The sequence below is a fragment of the Oncorhynchus keta genome, chromosome 5, assembly GCF_023373465.1.
Source record: "Oncorhynchus keta strain PuntledgeMale-10-30-2019 chromosome 5, Oket_V2, whole genome shotgun sequence".
In the NCBI taxonomy this organism is placed as follows: Eukaryota; Metazoa; Chordata; class Actinopteri; order Salmoniformes; family Salmonidae; genus Oncorhynchus; species Oncorhynchus keta.
In genome coordinates, this window is record NC_068425.1 from 25,933,528 (window position 1) to 25,948,704 (window position 15,177).

Genomic DNA, 15,177 nt, shown 5'->3' on the forward strand with positions numbered 1-15,177 from the left:
TTGGTCTTGGGACATTGAGGGAGATGCTGTTTTCCTGGCACCACACTGCTAATTCTCTGATGATGGTGTTGGAATTGTGCGTGGCCACACAGTCATGGGGGAACAGGAAGTACAGGAAGGGACTGAGCACACACCCCTGAGGGGCCCCCATGTTGAGGGTCAGTGTGGCGGAGGTGTTGTTGCCTACCCTTACCACCTGGGGCTAGCCTGTCAGGAAGTCCAGTTGCAGAGGGAGGCGTTCAGTCTCAGGGTCCCAAGTTTGGTGATGAGCTTGAAGGGAACTATGGTGTTGAACACCGAACTAGTGTTCGGTGTTCAGGTGGAGAAAGCAATGTGAAGTGCAATTGAGATATCGTCATCTGTGGATCTTTTGAGGAGGTATGCAAATTAGAGTGGGTCCAGGGTTTCTGGGATGATGGTGTTGACGTGTGTCATGACCAGCCTATCAAAGCACTTCATAATTGCAGATGTGAGTGCTACGGGACGATAGGCATTTAGGCAGGTTACCTTGGAGTTCTTGGTAACAGGGACAATGGTGGTCAGCTTGAAACATGTAAGTATTATAGACTGGGACAAAGAGAGATTGAAAATGTCAGTGAAGACACTTGTCAGCTAGTCTGCGCATGCCCTGAGAACCCGTCCTGGTATTCCATCTGGCCCGGCGGCGGTTTAAAAGTTTTACTCTTATCGGCAAACAGAGAGCGAGATCACTATGAATTCCAGTGTGATTTGCAGGCCTAATGTGGCCTGTAATCCGGGAGCTTCAGAACACTGTGTTAGGGTATATAGGCCCTCAAAAGTAAGGCATTATATACAGCATGTATTGTATTGTCAAAAAGAGGTGGTTTATTTTAAAGGATAATAAGGCTGGTTGAACCATCAAAGATAAAAGGGTTCTTGTTAGAACTTTTCATAGATGGTTCTAGGAAGAACCTTCCCACTGGGCAAAAAGGGGTTGAATCAATGCTGTTTCCACATCATTTCAAGAAAACAAAAAAATTCCAACTGATTGGATTTGCAAAAAGTCATCAAGGTAAGGGAATTTAGTATTTTTGACACCTTACTTCTAACCTAAATACAATGTCATGGTGACATTTGTTCTTGATTTTACATTGAATTCAAGTTAGTTGACAACTCAACCAAATGTAAATCAAAAATAGATATTGAACTGATGTCTGTGCCCAATGGGTTTAGACGAAAAGAGGGGTTCCTGGTAGAACCATTTATTTAATGGTTCTAGATATAACCAAAAACGGTTTCCATATGGAAACAAGCTGAAGAATCCTACATAGTTCTACTTAGCAACTTTTTTTCTGAGAGTGTATAGGGGATAGAGTGCTATTTGGAACGCAGCTATGGCAGCCATTACCTTCAGTGTTCTCCAGGTGCTGGTGCTCTGGTCCAAACCCAGAGGACCGTAGTAGAAGGGCTGACACACATCTCCCAGGATGTCCCATAGTAGCCGCGACACCTGGAGGGAGAGGCGAGTCACATATAACGGAGAACAAAACACCTAAATTAAAGGAAATGCGCCTCAACTCTACACAGAGTGTTTTTATCAATAAATTCTCAATACATACTGTACCTAGTCATTTCTGTACCATAAAATAAAGTGCAACCCCTCCTCACCTCATACAAGCTGAGCTCTTTGGCAGAGGAGGGTCCTGATATGGGGCTCTTGAGGGGTTTCGGCTCGTCCGGAGAGCAGGGGACAGTGGGAAGGGATCTGGCCAGGCTCTGCCTCTCTGTGAGGTGTCGCTGGAGAAGCATGTAGGCCAGAGAGCTGTTGGACAGCGAGCGGTACAGACCCTCCAGACGCTGGTAGGTCAGGTAGTCCAGAATGTTGAGGCCGTTCTCGTTGAAGAGACGTACAAACTGGGGCTTGTTGTTGATCAGTGCGTCCGTCATGGAGTCCTCCAGGTCCTCGTACTGCGGGAGGATGGGAGGGCGTTTTTATAAACATATCTCTCTCTGTCTGTCTGTCAAAAGTGAAACAATAACATCCTGCCGAGTGAGAAAATAAAGGAACGCTTCACAAATTGGAAATTGTTCTGATTTCCAACTTCCCTTCACCATCAGCCCATCTTCTCTTTATTGTTCCAACTTCCCTTCCCTTCAACACCAGCCCACCTTCTCTGTATTGTTCCTTATGAAACCTCTCTGAAGCCGTTCCTTATGTTCCTCATGTTATCAGATACAGAGAAGTTGGAAAGGTAAAGTCTTTCTGTCGTTTTGAATAGAATAAATGCCCTGTCAACTAAATAACATTACAGAAAATAAATGGAGTTAAACAGTGGAGTCAGAAATGAGGAGCAGCTCACCCTCCATTGGATGTCTCCATTGAAGAGTTCACTGTTAGCGATGTCCACCCTGTTCCAGGCTACTGCAAGCTTTAGCTCCTCTGTGTACTCACTGGCGTCGCTGGACACACGTTTACTGGCTGACAGAAATGACATTGAATGAGTGAATAGTTTGACCAGGATCATGTTCAACATATTTGTCAACAGACAGCAAATGCACAACTCACGCACACCTACCTCTGACCAGAGCCTTCAGTAGCACAGTGTCAAAATCATCAGGACTGTCCTGCTCCCCGTGGAACACTGTGATCAGATCTCTGTTCTGGTAGATACTCAGAGCCTGGGGAAAGAAAGAAAACAAAGGAGAGAGAAAGAGGGGAGAGAGAGAGAAAGAGGGGAGAGAGAGAGACAGAGGGGGGAGAGAGAGACATAGAGAGATAGAAAAACAAAGGAGGAGAGAGGAAGAGAAATAAGCAGTATGATGAAGTGCTCACTCACACACACCCCACCTATCCCACACGCACCCTGTCCACAAGCTTCTCCCGGTCTGCCTCGGCAGGGAAGTGCCTCTTGACCCTCTCACGGGTTCTTTCGCGCAGCTCCGCGCTGGGGCTCTCGCTCCCCTCACCCTCTGGCGGGGGAGAGGTGCAGCTCATCGGCACAGCTGACAGGGCATCCAGCAGCTCACAGATAAGGTCTGCCGCTGGACCAGAACCATTCAACACCAGCCAGGGAGTAGCCTTCCTCAGAGAGAGATCCACCCTCTGGGGGAGGGAGAGAGACAGATTTTTTTTTAAGGGAGGGAGAGAGTGTTTGGGGGGAGAAGGGAATGTTCCGGACATGGACAGTAAAGTTAAGTGATGATAGTGATGTTGTAATAGCTTACCTTCAGCATGGCAGCTTCCCCTGAGATGAGCATACACAGCACAGGAATCTCTATACTGCCACTATCTGGAAGATAACAGGTACAGGGAAGGGGTGTGGGGAGACATTTTTAGTCATGGATCCGATGTCATTGTGAATGTCCATCATATTAATGTCAATGTGTGAATGTTTCATGATTTACTACTCATATGAATATCCATAATATCCATTTTGAATGAGGGGCCATTTGGAGCTAAATGACGCGGCTCTTATACTAAATGGAGCACAATAATGTGGCCCACATAAAATACTCGGAACTCCCATGACTAGGAGAGATTGCAAGTCAGAAGGGCAGTGGACTTGAACCCATGCCAACTCTGTTAGCCTGAGCTGTGCAGGTGTGCCGGGGTTCGTGGCTTTTTTGGACCAGACAGGCCATGTGATGTGTAATTCCGGCCAGGGTGAGACTATACAACAATTGGCACTTTGAATCACCCGCTTTGAGAATGACTGCCAGGGCAAGGAAAATGTATCGAGACTACCTAAATCATATAACTGGAACAGCCATCTCAGAAACAGGTGCAAAAAGTACAATTACTAACAGATGGGTTAGTTTAGATATTGTTTTTATGTTTGTGTAATCAACCAATCAATGTACATGCAAAAACACAGGTATTGAAAGAAAAAAATATCTGAAAATCAACCTGCAATAGAGCATGCTGGGAGACACTGTATGACAATAATAGGCATGGTTTTGAGAAAACAAACATTTGTAGTTTTACTCAACAAGATTGTTCAAATTCGACTCACTTCGAATTTGTTGATTGAATGTACAATTGTAAGGCAAACAAATTAAATGTTATTGGTCACATACACGTGTTTAGCAGATGTTATTGTGAGTGTAGTGAAACAGCTACAATAGGATTGTGAGTTTGCTCAACATTTCTACAGCATAGCTGAACCAACATACAGTGTTGCCTACCAAAGGCAAATATGAATGTAATTTTACTCAAACTTTTTCAAATTCAGCTCACTTTGAACAGAGTTTGTTGAGTCAACAAACTTTATTAGCTCAAATTCTTGTCCATTTGAAGTCCACTCAACTCACAGAATAACGCTGTTGGTTATGTTGGCTTTTTTACAGGAAATCTCCACTACTCGTTTGTGACCGATCCATCCGGGAACATATTAAAATTGGGTTGATACAGAGAAGATTACCATGGTCTTCCTGCGCATGCACCAGAATGATGTGCTCTTCCCAATATTTATTGTTTCTGCAGTGATGATTCACCGTCTTCAGACAATGATTGTGTAACTTATTGTCCAAATGTTGAGCAAACACAATCCTATTGCAGCTGGTTGCCTTACAATTGTATGTTGAATCAACATATATATATATATATATATTTTTTTACAGTGTAGCCATGATGTCAACGATAGAAACTCCCATTGGTTGCTCACCAGTTGAGTTCAACTTTGGATGAACTGTCAAACATCGTTAGTCTTTCTAACTGAAATATATAAATAACCCAACGAATATAACCAACACAAAAACGTTACACGAGCATCACTGAGTTTCATAGGCTTTATCATATGACAAAGGACGTTGGGTGTGAAATCTCTTACTAGAACGTTACGAGAATTAAATCAAGTTTTATACTTGTAAATAGAATAGGGGCTTTAGATGGCAGATAATGACCACTCCATAGACAGCATAACTTTGGCTCAAACTTGCATGCTGAAATCTGTGCACTAGAAACATGATTGATTTAAAAAATAATAATAATTAAGTCACACTGTGATCTGGACTTAGTACACCTTCATTGGGCAGCTTGAACATGCTGCACTTCACCTGCATGCACATCTGTAATATATTTTATAAACTTTTAGGAGATGGGGGCTAGTCTTACCAGTATGTAGGTATTTATTTGATCTTTATTTAACTAGGCAAGTCAGTTAACTTCTTGGATATAGGGGGCGCTCTTTTAATTTATGGATAAAAAAACGTTCCCATTTTAAACAAGATATTTTGTCACGAAAAGATGCTCGACTATGCATATAATTTACAGCTTTGGAAAGAAAACACTCTGACGTTTCCAAAACTGCAAAGATATTGTCTGTGAGTGCCACAGAACTAATGCTACAGGCGAAACCAAGATGAAACTTCAAACAGGAAGTGAGCCAGATTTTTGAGGCGCTGTGTTCCAATGTCTCCTTATATGGCTGTGAATGCGCCAGGAAAAAGCCTACACTTTCTGTCGTTTCCCCAAGGTGTCTGCAGCATTGTGACGTATTTGTAGGCATATCATTGGAAGATTGACCATAAGAGACTACATTTACCAGGTGTCCGCCTGGTGTCCTCCGTCAAAATTGGTGCGTAATCTCCAGCTGCATGTATTTTCCCGTGTGATTCAGAGGAGAAACCCAACTGCCACGAATGATTTATCATCAAATAGATATGTGAAAAACACCTTGAGGTTTGATTCTAAACAACGTTTGCCATGTTTCTGTCAATATTATGGAGTTAATTTGGAAAAAAGTTCAGCGTTTTGATGACTGAATTTTCGGGGGTTTTTCTCAGCCAAACGTGATGAACAAAACGGAGCGATTTCTCCTACACAAATAATCTTTTTGGAAAAACTGAACATTTGCTATCTAACTGAGAGTCTCCTCATTGAAAACATCCGAAGTTCTTCAAAGGTAAATGATTTTATTTGAATGCTTTTCTTGTTTTTGTGAAAATGTTGCCTGCTGAATGCTAGGCTTAATGCTATGCTAGCTATCAATACTCTTACACAAATGCTTGTTTTGCTATGGTTGAAAGGATATTTTGAAAAACTTGGGGATTTTATCTTGCAACCTTTCGGTTACAAGTCCATCGCTGTAACCACTAGGCTACCTGCCATGTGTGTGGTGTGTGTGGTGTGTACTGTGTACTGTGTCTCACCCCAGATGCCGGTGCGCTGGTGGGAGATGTAGTCTTCCATCATGGACCTGAAGGCCGTTTCCCCTCCCCGCCGGCCTACACTCCCATCATCCACAAGCAGGAAGGCCTGGTAGTTATTATCCAGGCAGCACGAGTCACGAGATGCGTTCTGGACATAATACCGCGCAGGGAAACTACCCTGAGAGAGGAGGAGGAGGGGGGAGAAGATAGAGACAAAGAGAGGGGAGTGGGGGCAAGGGTAGAGAAGGGGATCAGCGAAGGTAAAGCGAGAGGGAAGGGGGAGAGAGAGAGATCAAGGAAGAGAAAATAAAGGAGGGAAGAGAGAAAAAGAGAGGTCATTGTAATTACCATCCGTTGTGTATTACAATGTCCTTGTTATTAATTACATTTCCTGTGGTTTTGCTTGGCTGAGTGAGAGAGGGTGAGAAGAAAAGAGGGGAGAGATAAAAGAAAGTGAAGGACATTAATTTATTTGTATACAGTGTCAGTGTACAGTAGTGTGTTCCTGTGCCGCCTTATGTGTGTGTGTCTGTGCATGTTTAATTCGGTATACATTGAACATTGTGTTTGTGTGTGTGTCTATTCGTGTGTGTGTGTGTGTGTGTGTATGTGTATGAGTCTCTGAGAGTGTACCTGTGTGTTAACTAGCTGCTCTCTGTTGTGCACCAGCCCCCAGGGGGCCACGCCCACAGCAATGACTTTCTTCTGGGAGAGACAGGAAGCAGCAGCAGCATGATCTCGCACTGCCTCCCCAACACAACGACCCACCCCCTCCCTCAGCCCCCCCGTCACTATCCACGCCCCTGGGAGTGAGAAAGAGAAGAGGGAGAAATGCAGGGAGAGAAGGGGGAGGGGAAGAGAGGGAAGTGAGAGAAATGTTCATGAAACAATAGGTGCATACATGTTAAGTAGTATGTAATCACTGCAGGAATTGAACCCACAACCTTGGAATAGCAAGCACCACATGCTTACCAACTAAGCAACAAAGAATCATAGACAATAAACAATATATAGATAAGGAGCAGGAACCTGTTGGTTAAAATCAAATCCAATTTTATTATTCACATGCGCCGAATACAACAGGTCCTTACAGTGAAATGCTTACTTACGAGCCCCTAACCAACAATGCAGTTTTTTTAAAATACGGATAAGAATAAGAAATAAAAGTAACAAGCAATTAAATAAGAAGGGCACTGAAAATATGTGAGATGCATCCATCCTTTAAAAGTCAGTTTGTCCATTTAATGGCAGTGAAAGACTGTCAAATCAATGATTATGTATTGGAATCAGGCCTAGAAAGGGTTGTTTCAAATACTGAATTTGAATGCTCACTTATATGAAACTACTGTTCAGTATATCCTGTTCTTTCTCTGGATCAGCTGTAATCTGACCTACTGGTTTGCCTCTTACCATTGCTGTGTCTGCAAACTTTATTATGCTTCATGGCTGAACTTGCTTATTTCCCCGCCTTGATTTAATGAACCTGGCCTAGGTGGTCATGTGTCCTGTGAATATCTAACCAGTACAGCTAGAGGAAGAGGAAACGCAGAGCTTCAAAATGGTACAGTATATCATACACTGTAGTTGGAGGAAACATGGGAAACTTATGCTGATTTGAAAAGACAATAAACCTGTAAATCCACGAGACATGTCGGAGAAAAGGCCTTTGAAAGACTCTTCTTTGTTTATGTCCCTTCAGCATTGTTCACACCTGCATTGTTCAAACCGCACTTAGCCCCAACCATGCATGTGAGTCAGCATAGCATTGTCTTCCAGAAACTAGTCTCTCCAGTTCCTACTCCAGTCTCCAGCTAATTTATTACCCACATCTCCAAAAGTGGTCCAGGTGTAATCTGACATGGCACAAGTGGGGGGGGGTACTCTTTTGTTCTCTATTGCTCCTCTTTTGTTCCTCAAGCAAGGGGGAGGCCGATGACAGAGGGCACCATCAGGCCAACTCCTTGAATGGCTTACTCCAGTTTGTACTTTTGTCCAAAAAACCCCCAGATTTAGCTCAAAACATATATGTATTTTTAGCTTACTGTATTTATAAGTGGGATGTTGTTTTTAAAAGTAAAAAAAATTGCTGGAGTGCAACTTTAAAAGAAATCAGAAATACTGTTAGAATGTTTTTCAATAGATTGCCATAGGCCAATATAAAAAAGTAAACATTGTCTGTTAATAACTTCTTTTTTCTCACACGGTTGGTGTCACGACAAGTTTCAGATATAAAAATGGGTCACTGGGCCAAAAAAGTTTGGGACCATCTGTACTATAGTATTTACTGTACTGTTTTTACAGACTAGTACTGTATACTACAGTTTTTACTGTATAGCTTTTGCAGACTGTAACATACTATACTGCATCTATACTGTATGTACTGTGGTGTTTTTAGGGACATAACTGTAGTATTTACAAACATGTTTTTGTTTTATTATCTTTGACATAGTAGGGGGCTTTCTCCTTCAGGAAACCTACTGGACAAATACTACTCTGAACAAAAATATAAACACAACATACAACAATTTCAAAGATTTTACTGAGTTACAGTTAATATAAGGAAAACAGTTGATTGAAATAAATTCTTTAGGCCTTAATCTATGGTTTTCACATGACTGGGAATACAGATATGCATGTCTTGGTCACAGATCAGGTGTGGATCAGAAAACCAGTCACTATCTGGTGTGACCACCATTTGCCTCATGCAGCACAACATCTCCTTCGTATACAGTTGATCAGGTTGTTGATTGTGGCCTGTGGAATGTGGTCCTACTCCTCTTCAATGGCTGTGAGAAGTTGCTGGATATTGGAGGGAACACAAGGTCTTACACGTCGATCCAGAGCATCCCAAATGTGCTCAATGGGTGACATGTCTGGTGAGTATGCAGGCCATGGAAGAACTGGGACATTTTCAGCTTCCAGGAATTGGGTACAGATCCTTGCGACATGGGACTGTGCATTATCATGCTGAAACATGAGATGGCAGCGGATGAATGACATGACAATGGGCCTAAGGACCTCCTCACAGTATCTCTGTGCATTATCATGCTGAAACATGAGATGACGGCGGCGGCGGATGAATGACATGACAATGGGCCTGAGGACCTCCTCACAGTATCTCTGTGCATTATCATGCTGAAACATGAGATGATGGCGGCGGCGGATGAATGACATGACAATGGGCCTGAGGACCTCCTCACAGTATCTCTGTGCATTATCATGCTGAAACATGAGATGATGGCGGCAGCGGATGAATGACATGACAATGGGCCTGAGGACCTCCTCACAGTATCTCTGTGCATTATCATGCTGAAACATGAGATGATGGCGGCGGCGGATGAATGACATGACAATGGGCCTGAGGACCTCCTCACAGTATCTCTGTGCATTATCATGCTGAAACATGAGATGACGGCGGCGGCGGATGAATGACATGACAATGGGCCTGAGGACCTCCTCACAGTATCTCTGTGCATTATCATGCTGAAACATGAGATGATGGCGGCGGCGGATGAATGACATGACAATGGGCCTGAGGACCTCCTCACAGTATCTCTGTGCATTATCATGCTGAAACATGAGATGATGGCGGCAGCGGATGAATGACATGACAATGGGCCTGAGGACCTCCTCACAGTATTTCTGTGCATTACAGTTGACATTGATAAAATGCAATCATGTTCATTGTCCGTAGCTTATGCCTGCTCATACCATAACCCCACAGCCACCACGGGGCACTCTGTTCACAATGTTGACAGCAACAAACCACTCGCCCACACGATGCTATACATGCCATCTGCCATCTGCCCAGTACAGTTAAAACCGGAATTCATCTGTGAAGAGCACACTTCACCAGCATGCTAGTGGCCATCGAAGGTAGGCATTTGCCAACTGAAGTCAGTTACAATGCCAAACTTCAGTCAGGTCAAGAACTTGGTGAGGAAGACGAGCATGACGATGAGCTTCTCCGAGACGGTTTCTGACAGTTTATGCAGAAAGTTTTCGGTTGTGGAAACCCACAGTTTCATCAGCTGTCTGGGTGGCTGGTCTCAGACAATCCTGTAGAATCTGCCGTGTTTACACGTGGTCTGTAGTTGGGAGGCCGGTTGGATGTACTGCCATTTTTTTACGTGGGTTTGTAAGGAATTCTGTTTTTGGGCACATTACTTCTCAAAAACACACCACTAATGTTCATACAGTGAGCCTGTAGAAGGGGCTCTGGTCTCAATTACTCTGAGAGGCAGGCCTGTCATGACCAGATTTAGCCTCTCATGGGCCAGGCCCAGGGGGCTATGGTCTATGGGTAAGGTTGATACATTTCTCTTTTTCCCTGGGTCAGGAGATCCGTGCGTAATGGGAAGTTTCCAGGGCTCGTTGCAAAGCATAAGAATGATCTCTGCTAGCCAGAGCTTGCCTGGCCATCGAGAGGCTACCGGGATAAGGGATACGCCTCCTTCCCTCACTCTGGCTGGAGTGGGGAGTAGGGCTGTTGTGGTGACTGTATTACCGCCACACCGGCGGTCACAAGTCACGACGGCAGTCAAATTCCACGTGACCGTTTTGTCACGGTAATTAGGCTTCTCCAAGCTCCGATGCCCCTCTGTCCCTCTAATCACTGACATCAATGCAAATGTAATCAAAAATCTAATCAAACACTACATGAGAGCCCATGAGACCAAAACTGCCTCCATTAAAAAGAGAATCCCATCAGCTTTCTATAGGATAGGCCTACTATATTTATTTATCAACTTTCCTAATATTAAGCACATTGCTTATCTTTACAACAGGAGTATAGCCTACCTGGCTGGCAACCACATGAAAAGCGTCCTCCATTCGCTATTTAAGTGCAGAGATCACATGTATTTCCCCCTTCTGATGACCAGGTGGCGAATCGCATCTCTGCATGTCTGGCAGACATATCAGTGTGGATGACGGATCACCACCTCAAGCTGAACCTCGGCAAGACGGAGCTGCTCTTCCTCCCGGGGAAGGACTGCCCGTTCCATGATCTCGCCATCACGGTTGACAACTCCATTGTGTCCTCCTCCCAGAGCGCTAAGAACCTTGGCGTGATCCTGGACAACACCCTGTCGTTCTCAACTAACATCAAGGCGGTGGCCCGTTCCTGTAGGTTCATGCTCTACAACATCCGCAGAGTACGACCCTGCCTCACACAGGAAGCGGCGCAGGTCCTAATCCAGGCACTTGTCATCTCCCGTCTGGATTACTGCAACTCGCTGTTGGCTGGGCTCCCTGCCTGTGCCATTAAACCCCTACAACTCATCCGGAACGCCGCAGCCCGTCTGGTGTTCAACCTTCCCAACTTCTCTCACGTCACCCCGCTCCTCCGCTCTCTCCACTGGCTTCCAGTTGAAGCTCGCATCCGCTACAAGACCATGGTGCTTGCCTACGGAGCTGTGAGGGGAACGGCACCTCAGTACCTCCAGGCTCTGATCAGGCCCTACACCCAAACAAGGGCACTGCGTTCATCCACCTCTGGCCTGCTCGCCTCCCTACCACTGAGGAAGTACAGTTCCCGCTCAGCCCAGTCAAAACTGTTCGCTGCTCTGGCCCCCCAATGGTGGAACAAACTCCCTCACGACGCCAGGACAGCGGAGTCAATCACCACCTTCCGGAGACACCTGAAACCCCACCTCTTTAAGGAATACCTAGGATAGGATAAAGTAATCCTTCTCACCCCCCACCCCCCCTTAAAAGATTTAGATGCACTATTGTAAAGTGGCTGTTCCACTGGATGTCATAAGGTGAATGCACCAATTTGTAAGTCGCTCTGGATAAGAGCGTCTGCTAAATGACTTAAATGTAAATGTATTTTTTTCCCTTGCTTCAATACAGGTGCATAATAATGGACCATTCTGAATCAAAACTAATTTCACACATATAAACACATCAAAAAAATAAACGTCCCTTTTTCTCTGTCTTTCAAAGATAATTCGTAAAAATCCAAATAACTTCACAGATCTTCATTGTAAAGGGTTTAAACACTGTTTCAATGAACCATAAACAATTAATGAACATGCACCTGTGGAACGGTTGTTAAGACACTAACAGCTTACAGACGGTAGGCAATTAAGGTCACATTTATGAAAACTTAGGACACTAAAGAGGCCTTTCTACTGACTCTGAAAACACCAAATAAAGATGCCCAGGGTCCCAGCTCATCTTAGTGAATGTGCCTTAGGCATGGTGCAAGGAGGCATGAGGACTGCAGATGTGGCCAGGGCAATAAATTGCAATGTCCGTACTGTGAGACGCCTAAGACAGTGCTACAGGGAGACAGGACAGACAGCTGACCGTCCTCGCAGTGGAAGACCACGTGTAACAACACCTGCACAGGATCGGTACATTCGAACACCACACCTGGGGGACAGGTACAGGATGGCAATAACAACTGCCGAGTTACAACAGGAACGCACAATCCCTCCATCAGTGCTCAGACTGTCCGCAATAGGCTGAGCGAGGCTGGAATGAGGGCTTGTAGGCCTGTTGTATTGCAGGTCCTCACCAGACATCACCAGCAACAAGGTCGCCTATGGGCACAATCCAACCGTTGCTGGACCAGACAGGACTGGCAAAAAGTGCTCTTCACTGACGAGTCGCTGTTTTGTCTCACCAGTAGTGATGGTCGGATTCACTTTTATCGTTGAAGGAATGAGCATTACACCGAGGCCTGTACTCTGGAGCGGGATCGATTTGGAGGGTCCGTCATGGTCTGGGGCGGTGTGTCACAGCATCATCGTACTGAGCTTGGTGTCATTGCAGGCAATCTCAACGCTGTGCGCTACAGGGAAGACATCTTCCCTCATGTGGTATCCTTCCTGCAGGCTCATCCTGACACGACCCTCCAGCATGACAATGCCACCAGCCACACTGCTTGTTCTGTGCGTGATTTCCTGCAAGACAGGAATGTCAGTGTTCTGCCATGGCCAGTGAAGAGCCCGGATCTCAATCCAATTGAGCACATCTGGGACCTGTTGGATCGGAGGGTGAGGGCTAGGGCCATTCCCCCCAGAAATGTCTGGGAACTTGCAGTTGCCTTGGTGGAAGAGTGGGGTAACATCTCACAGCAGGAACTGGCAAATCTGGTGCAGTCTATGAGGAGGAGATGCACTGCAGTACTTAATGCAGCTGGTGGCCACACCAGACACTGACTGTGACTTTTGATTTTGACCCCCCCTTTGTTAAGGGACACATTATTCCATTTCTGTTAGTCACATGTCTGTGGAACTTGTTCAGTTTATGTCTCAGCTGTTGAATCTTGTTATGTTCATACATGTTAAGTTCATTATTTAGTATATATAAAGACAAGATTAAATCAAGAATAATCTGATGGGTGACAATATTAGCCAATCACTTGTGAATTCTATATTATCACTTGTGAATGATGACCAGCGTAAGGCAAGAAACATATATTTTTTAAATCAGAATCACACACCTCATGTAGCTTAGCCCACAGGCCTATAATGTTTTGACAAAGTTTGTATCACAACTAAAGTGGCCAAATAACTCCTTAAAATGAAGCACATTAATCCACTTTACAAGGGGTGTAACTGGCATACCTAAGCACGACGTGAATTTCAAGTTTGTGGAAGATCATTTTCACGATAAAAATGCACCTTTATAATCAAAGCATTACATGCATAATTGCATTTGCAGTCACTTTTGACAATGGTGTTTTTCGCTAACAGAACATGTGTGTTTACAGCCTACTGCTGTGTGCGCATTGCTGTGCTTATAATGTGAAGAAATAGCAGAATAGTTTATCAACATTTTACGCTAAACGTTCTGATCTGTTGCGTCAGACTCATTGCATAAAAAAGTTTTTGTTGATGCTAATGGTTGTATTGACTTGGGATCTATCGCATCCCACAACTGCCCCAGACTATATTTGGAATATTTATTTCTCACACAGTACTATGCGGGATAGTAGATTGACATAGGCTCATGCTTTTGCTGTTCGTTAGGCCTACTCATCTCGTTGGCTGATGAAAATTAAATGTGGACAGTTCTTCCAATATCTTCAATATGCACCTCGGAATTGGATAAGGACACGCCCAGTTATGTCCCCGATGCGTCTGTATTCACTTGTAGCCTATGAGAAAGACCCAATTACGTGATGGAGAGCCTCAGGGAGGAGGTCTGCAAAAGGCATAGATTTTTTTAGGGTGCATTATGGCCACACAAAGGGGCTGCCGCCGGGATATTAGAGGCATTATCAAGTGCTTCTCAAATTGTGAATGAGAGAATGACGAAGTGTGTAAAGCCTTCAAATCATCATTAGAGTCGCATCATGCAGCCTTGCAATGTATTAAAAATCTAAACATATAGACCAACATTTGTAGAACAACTAAAGTTACATTAACTCTAAATCAGTGGTTCCCAACCTTTTTCTGTTAATGTACCACAGTGCAATGGTTCCTTGGGACAGGCTTGTGCTAGCAATGACAAAGTGGAGCAGGCACAATGCGCTTACCCTATAAGGGGACATTGGCAGCACTGCTAGAGAGACTTGATACTCTCTCAATCAGTAGACGACAAGAGACATTTGACAGAAGTACCAAAGGTTTAGAAAAATTCTAGTACCACGTTCTATTATAAAAACAGTACAGAAGTTTCAGTATACCTTTCCAGAATGCCGTTGAAGGCAGGTCTCATTGCAAACTGCAGTCTGTAGCCCTTGGTAACTGTGGATAGGATTCAAGGCTTGACTGCACATGCACGCCAGTTGTCTACTCTCTCGGCGAGTAGCCAACAGGGAGGCTGACTCTCGCTCACCAGTGGTGCATTGTATTTTTGCTCTGTTTCCTTGGCAAGATGCCTGGTTGTGACAGGTGTTTTATTGAAAGAGAGTGTAGTGACACTGGGAACTGGTGACAGTGCTTTGAAGCAAATTTGTCTTCCTGCCTCAGCTGAAAACAAACGAGTGGAGGGGACAGCTGTGGCACGGAGGGCACCCGGAGGTAGAGTGATCTCCCTTGGGTGGACCACAGAGTCTGTGCTCCACCCAAGAAGGAACAGTGCAGGGAACCGAATGCCTCGTTGACT

At 44.6% G+C, this 15,177-nt stretch overlaps 1 protein-coding gene across 1 annotated transcript in view; it reads right to left on the bottom strand.

Moving 5' to 3' along the window:
• The window catches only part of LOC118374088 (transient receptor potential cation channel subfamily M member 4-like), a 63,742-nt gene that overhangs the window by 24,378 nt on the left and 24,187 nt on the right, over positions 1-15,177 (bottom strand). Inside the window, exons 5-12 of the mRNA XM_035760447.2 lie at positions 6,745-6,914; positions 6,112-6,289; positions 3,187-3,251; positions 2,825-3,064; positions 2,538-2,640; positions 2,322-2,440; positions 1,630-1,929; positions 1,370-1,471 (exon numbers count right to left, since the gene is read on the bottom strand). Of these exons, the coding sequence (XP_035616340.2) occupies positions 1,370-1,471; positions 1,630-1,929; positions 2,322-2,440; positions 2,538-2,640; positions 2,825-3,064; positions 3,187-3,251; positions 6,112-6,289; positions 6,745-6,914 (1,277 nt within the window). The remainder of the gene's footprint in view (positions 1-1,369; positions 1,472-1,629; positions 1,930-2,321; positions 2,441-2,537; positions 2,641-2,824; positions 3,065-3,186; positions 3,252-6,111; positions 6,290-6,744; positions 6,915-15,177) is intronic.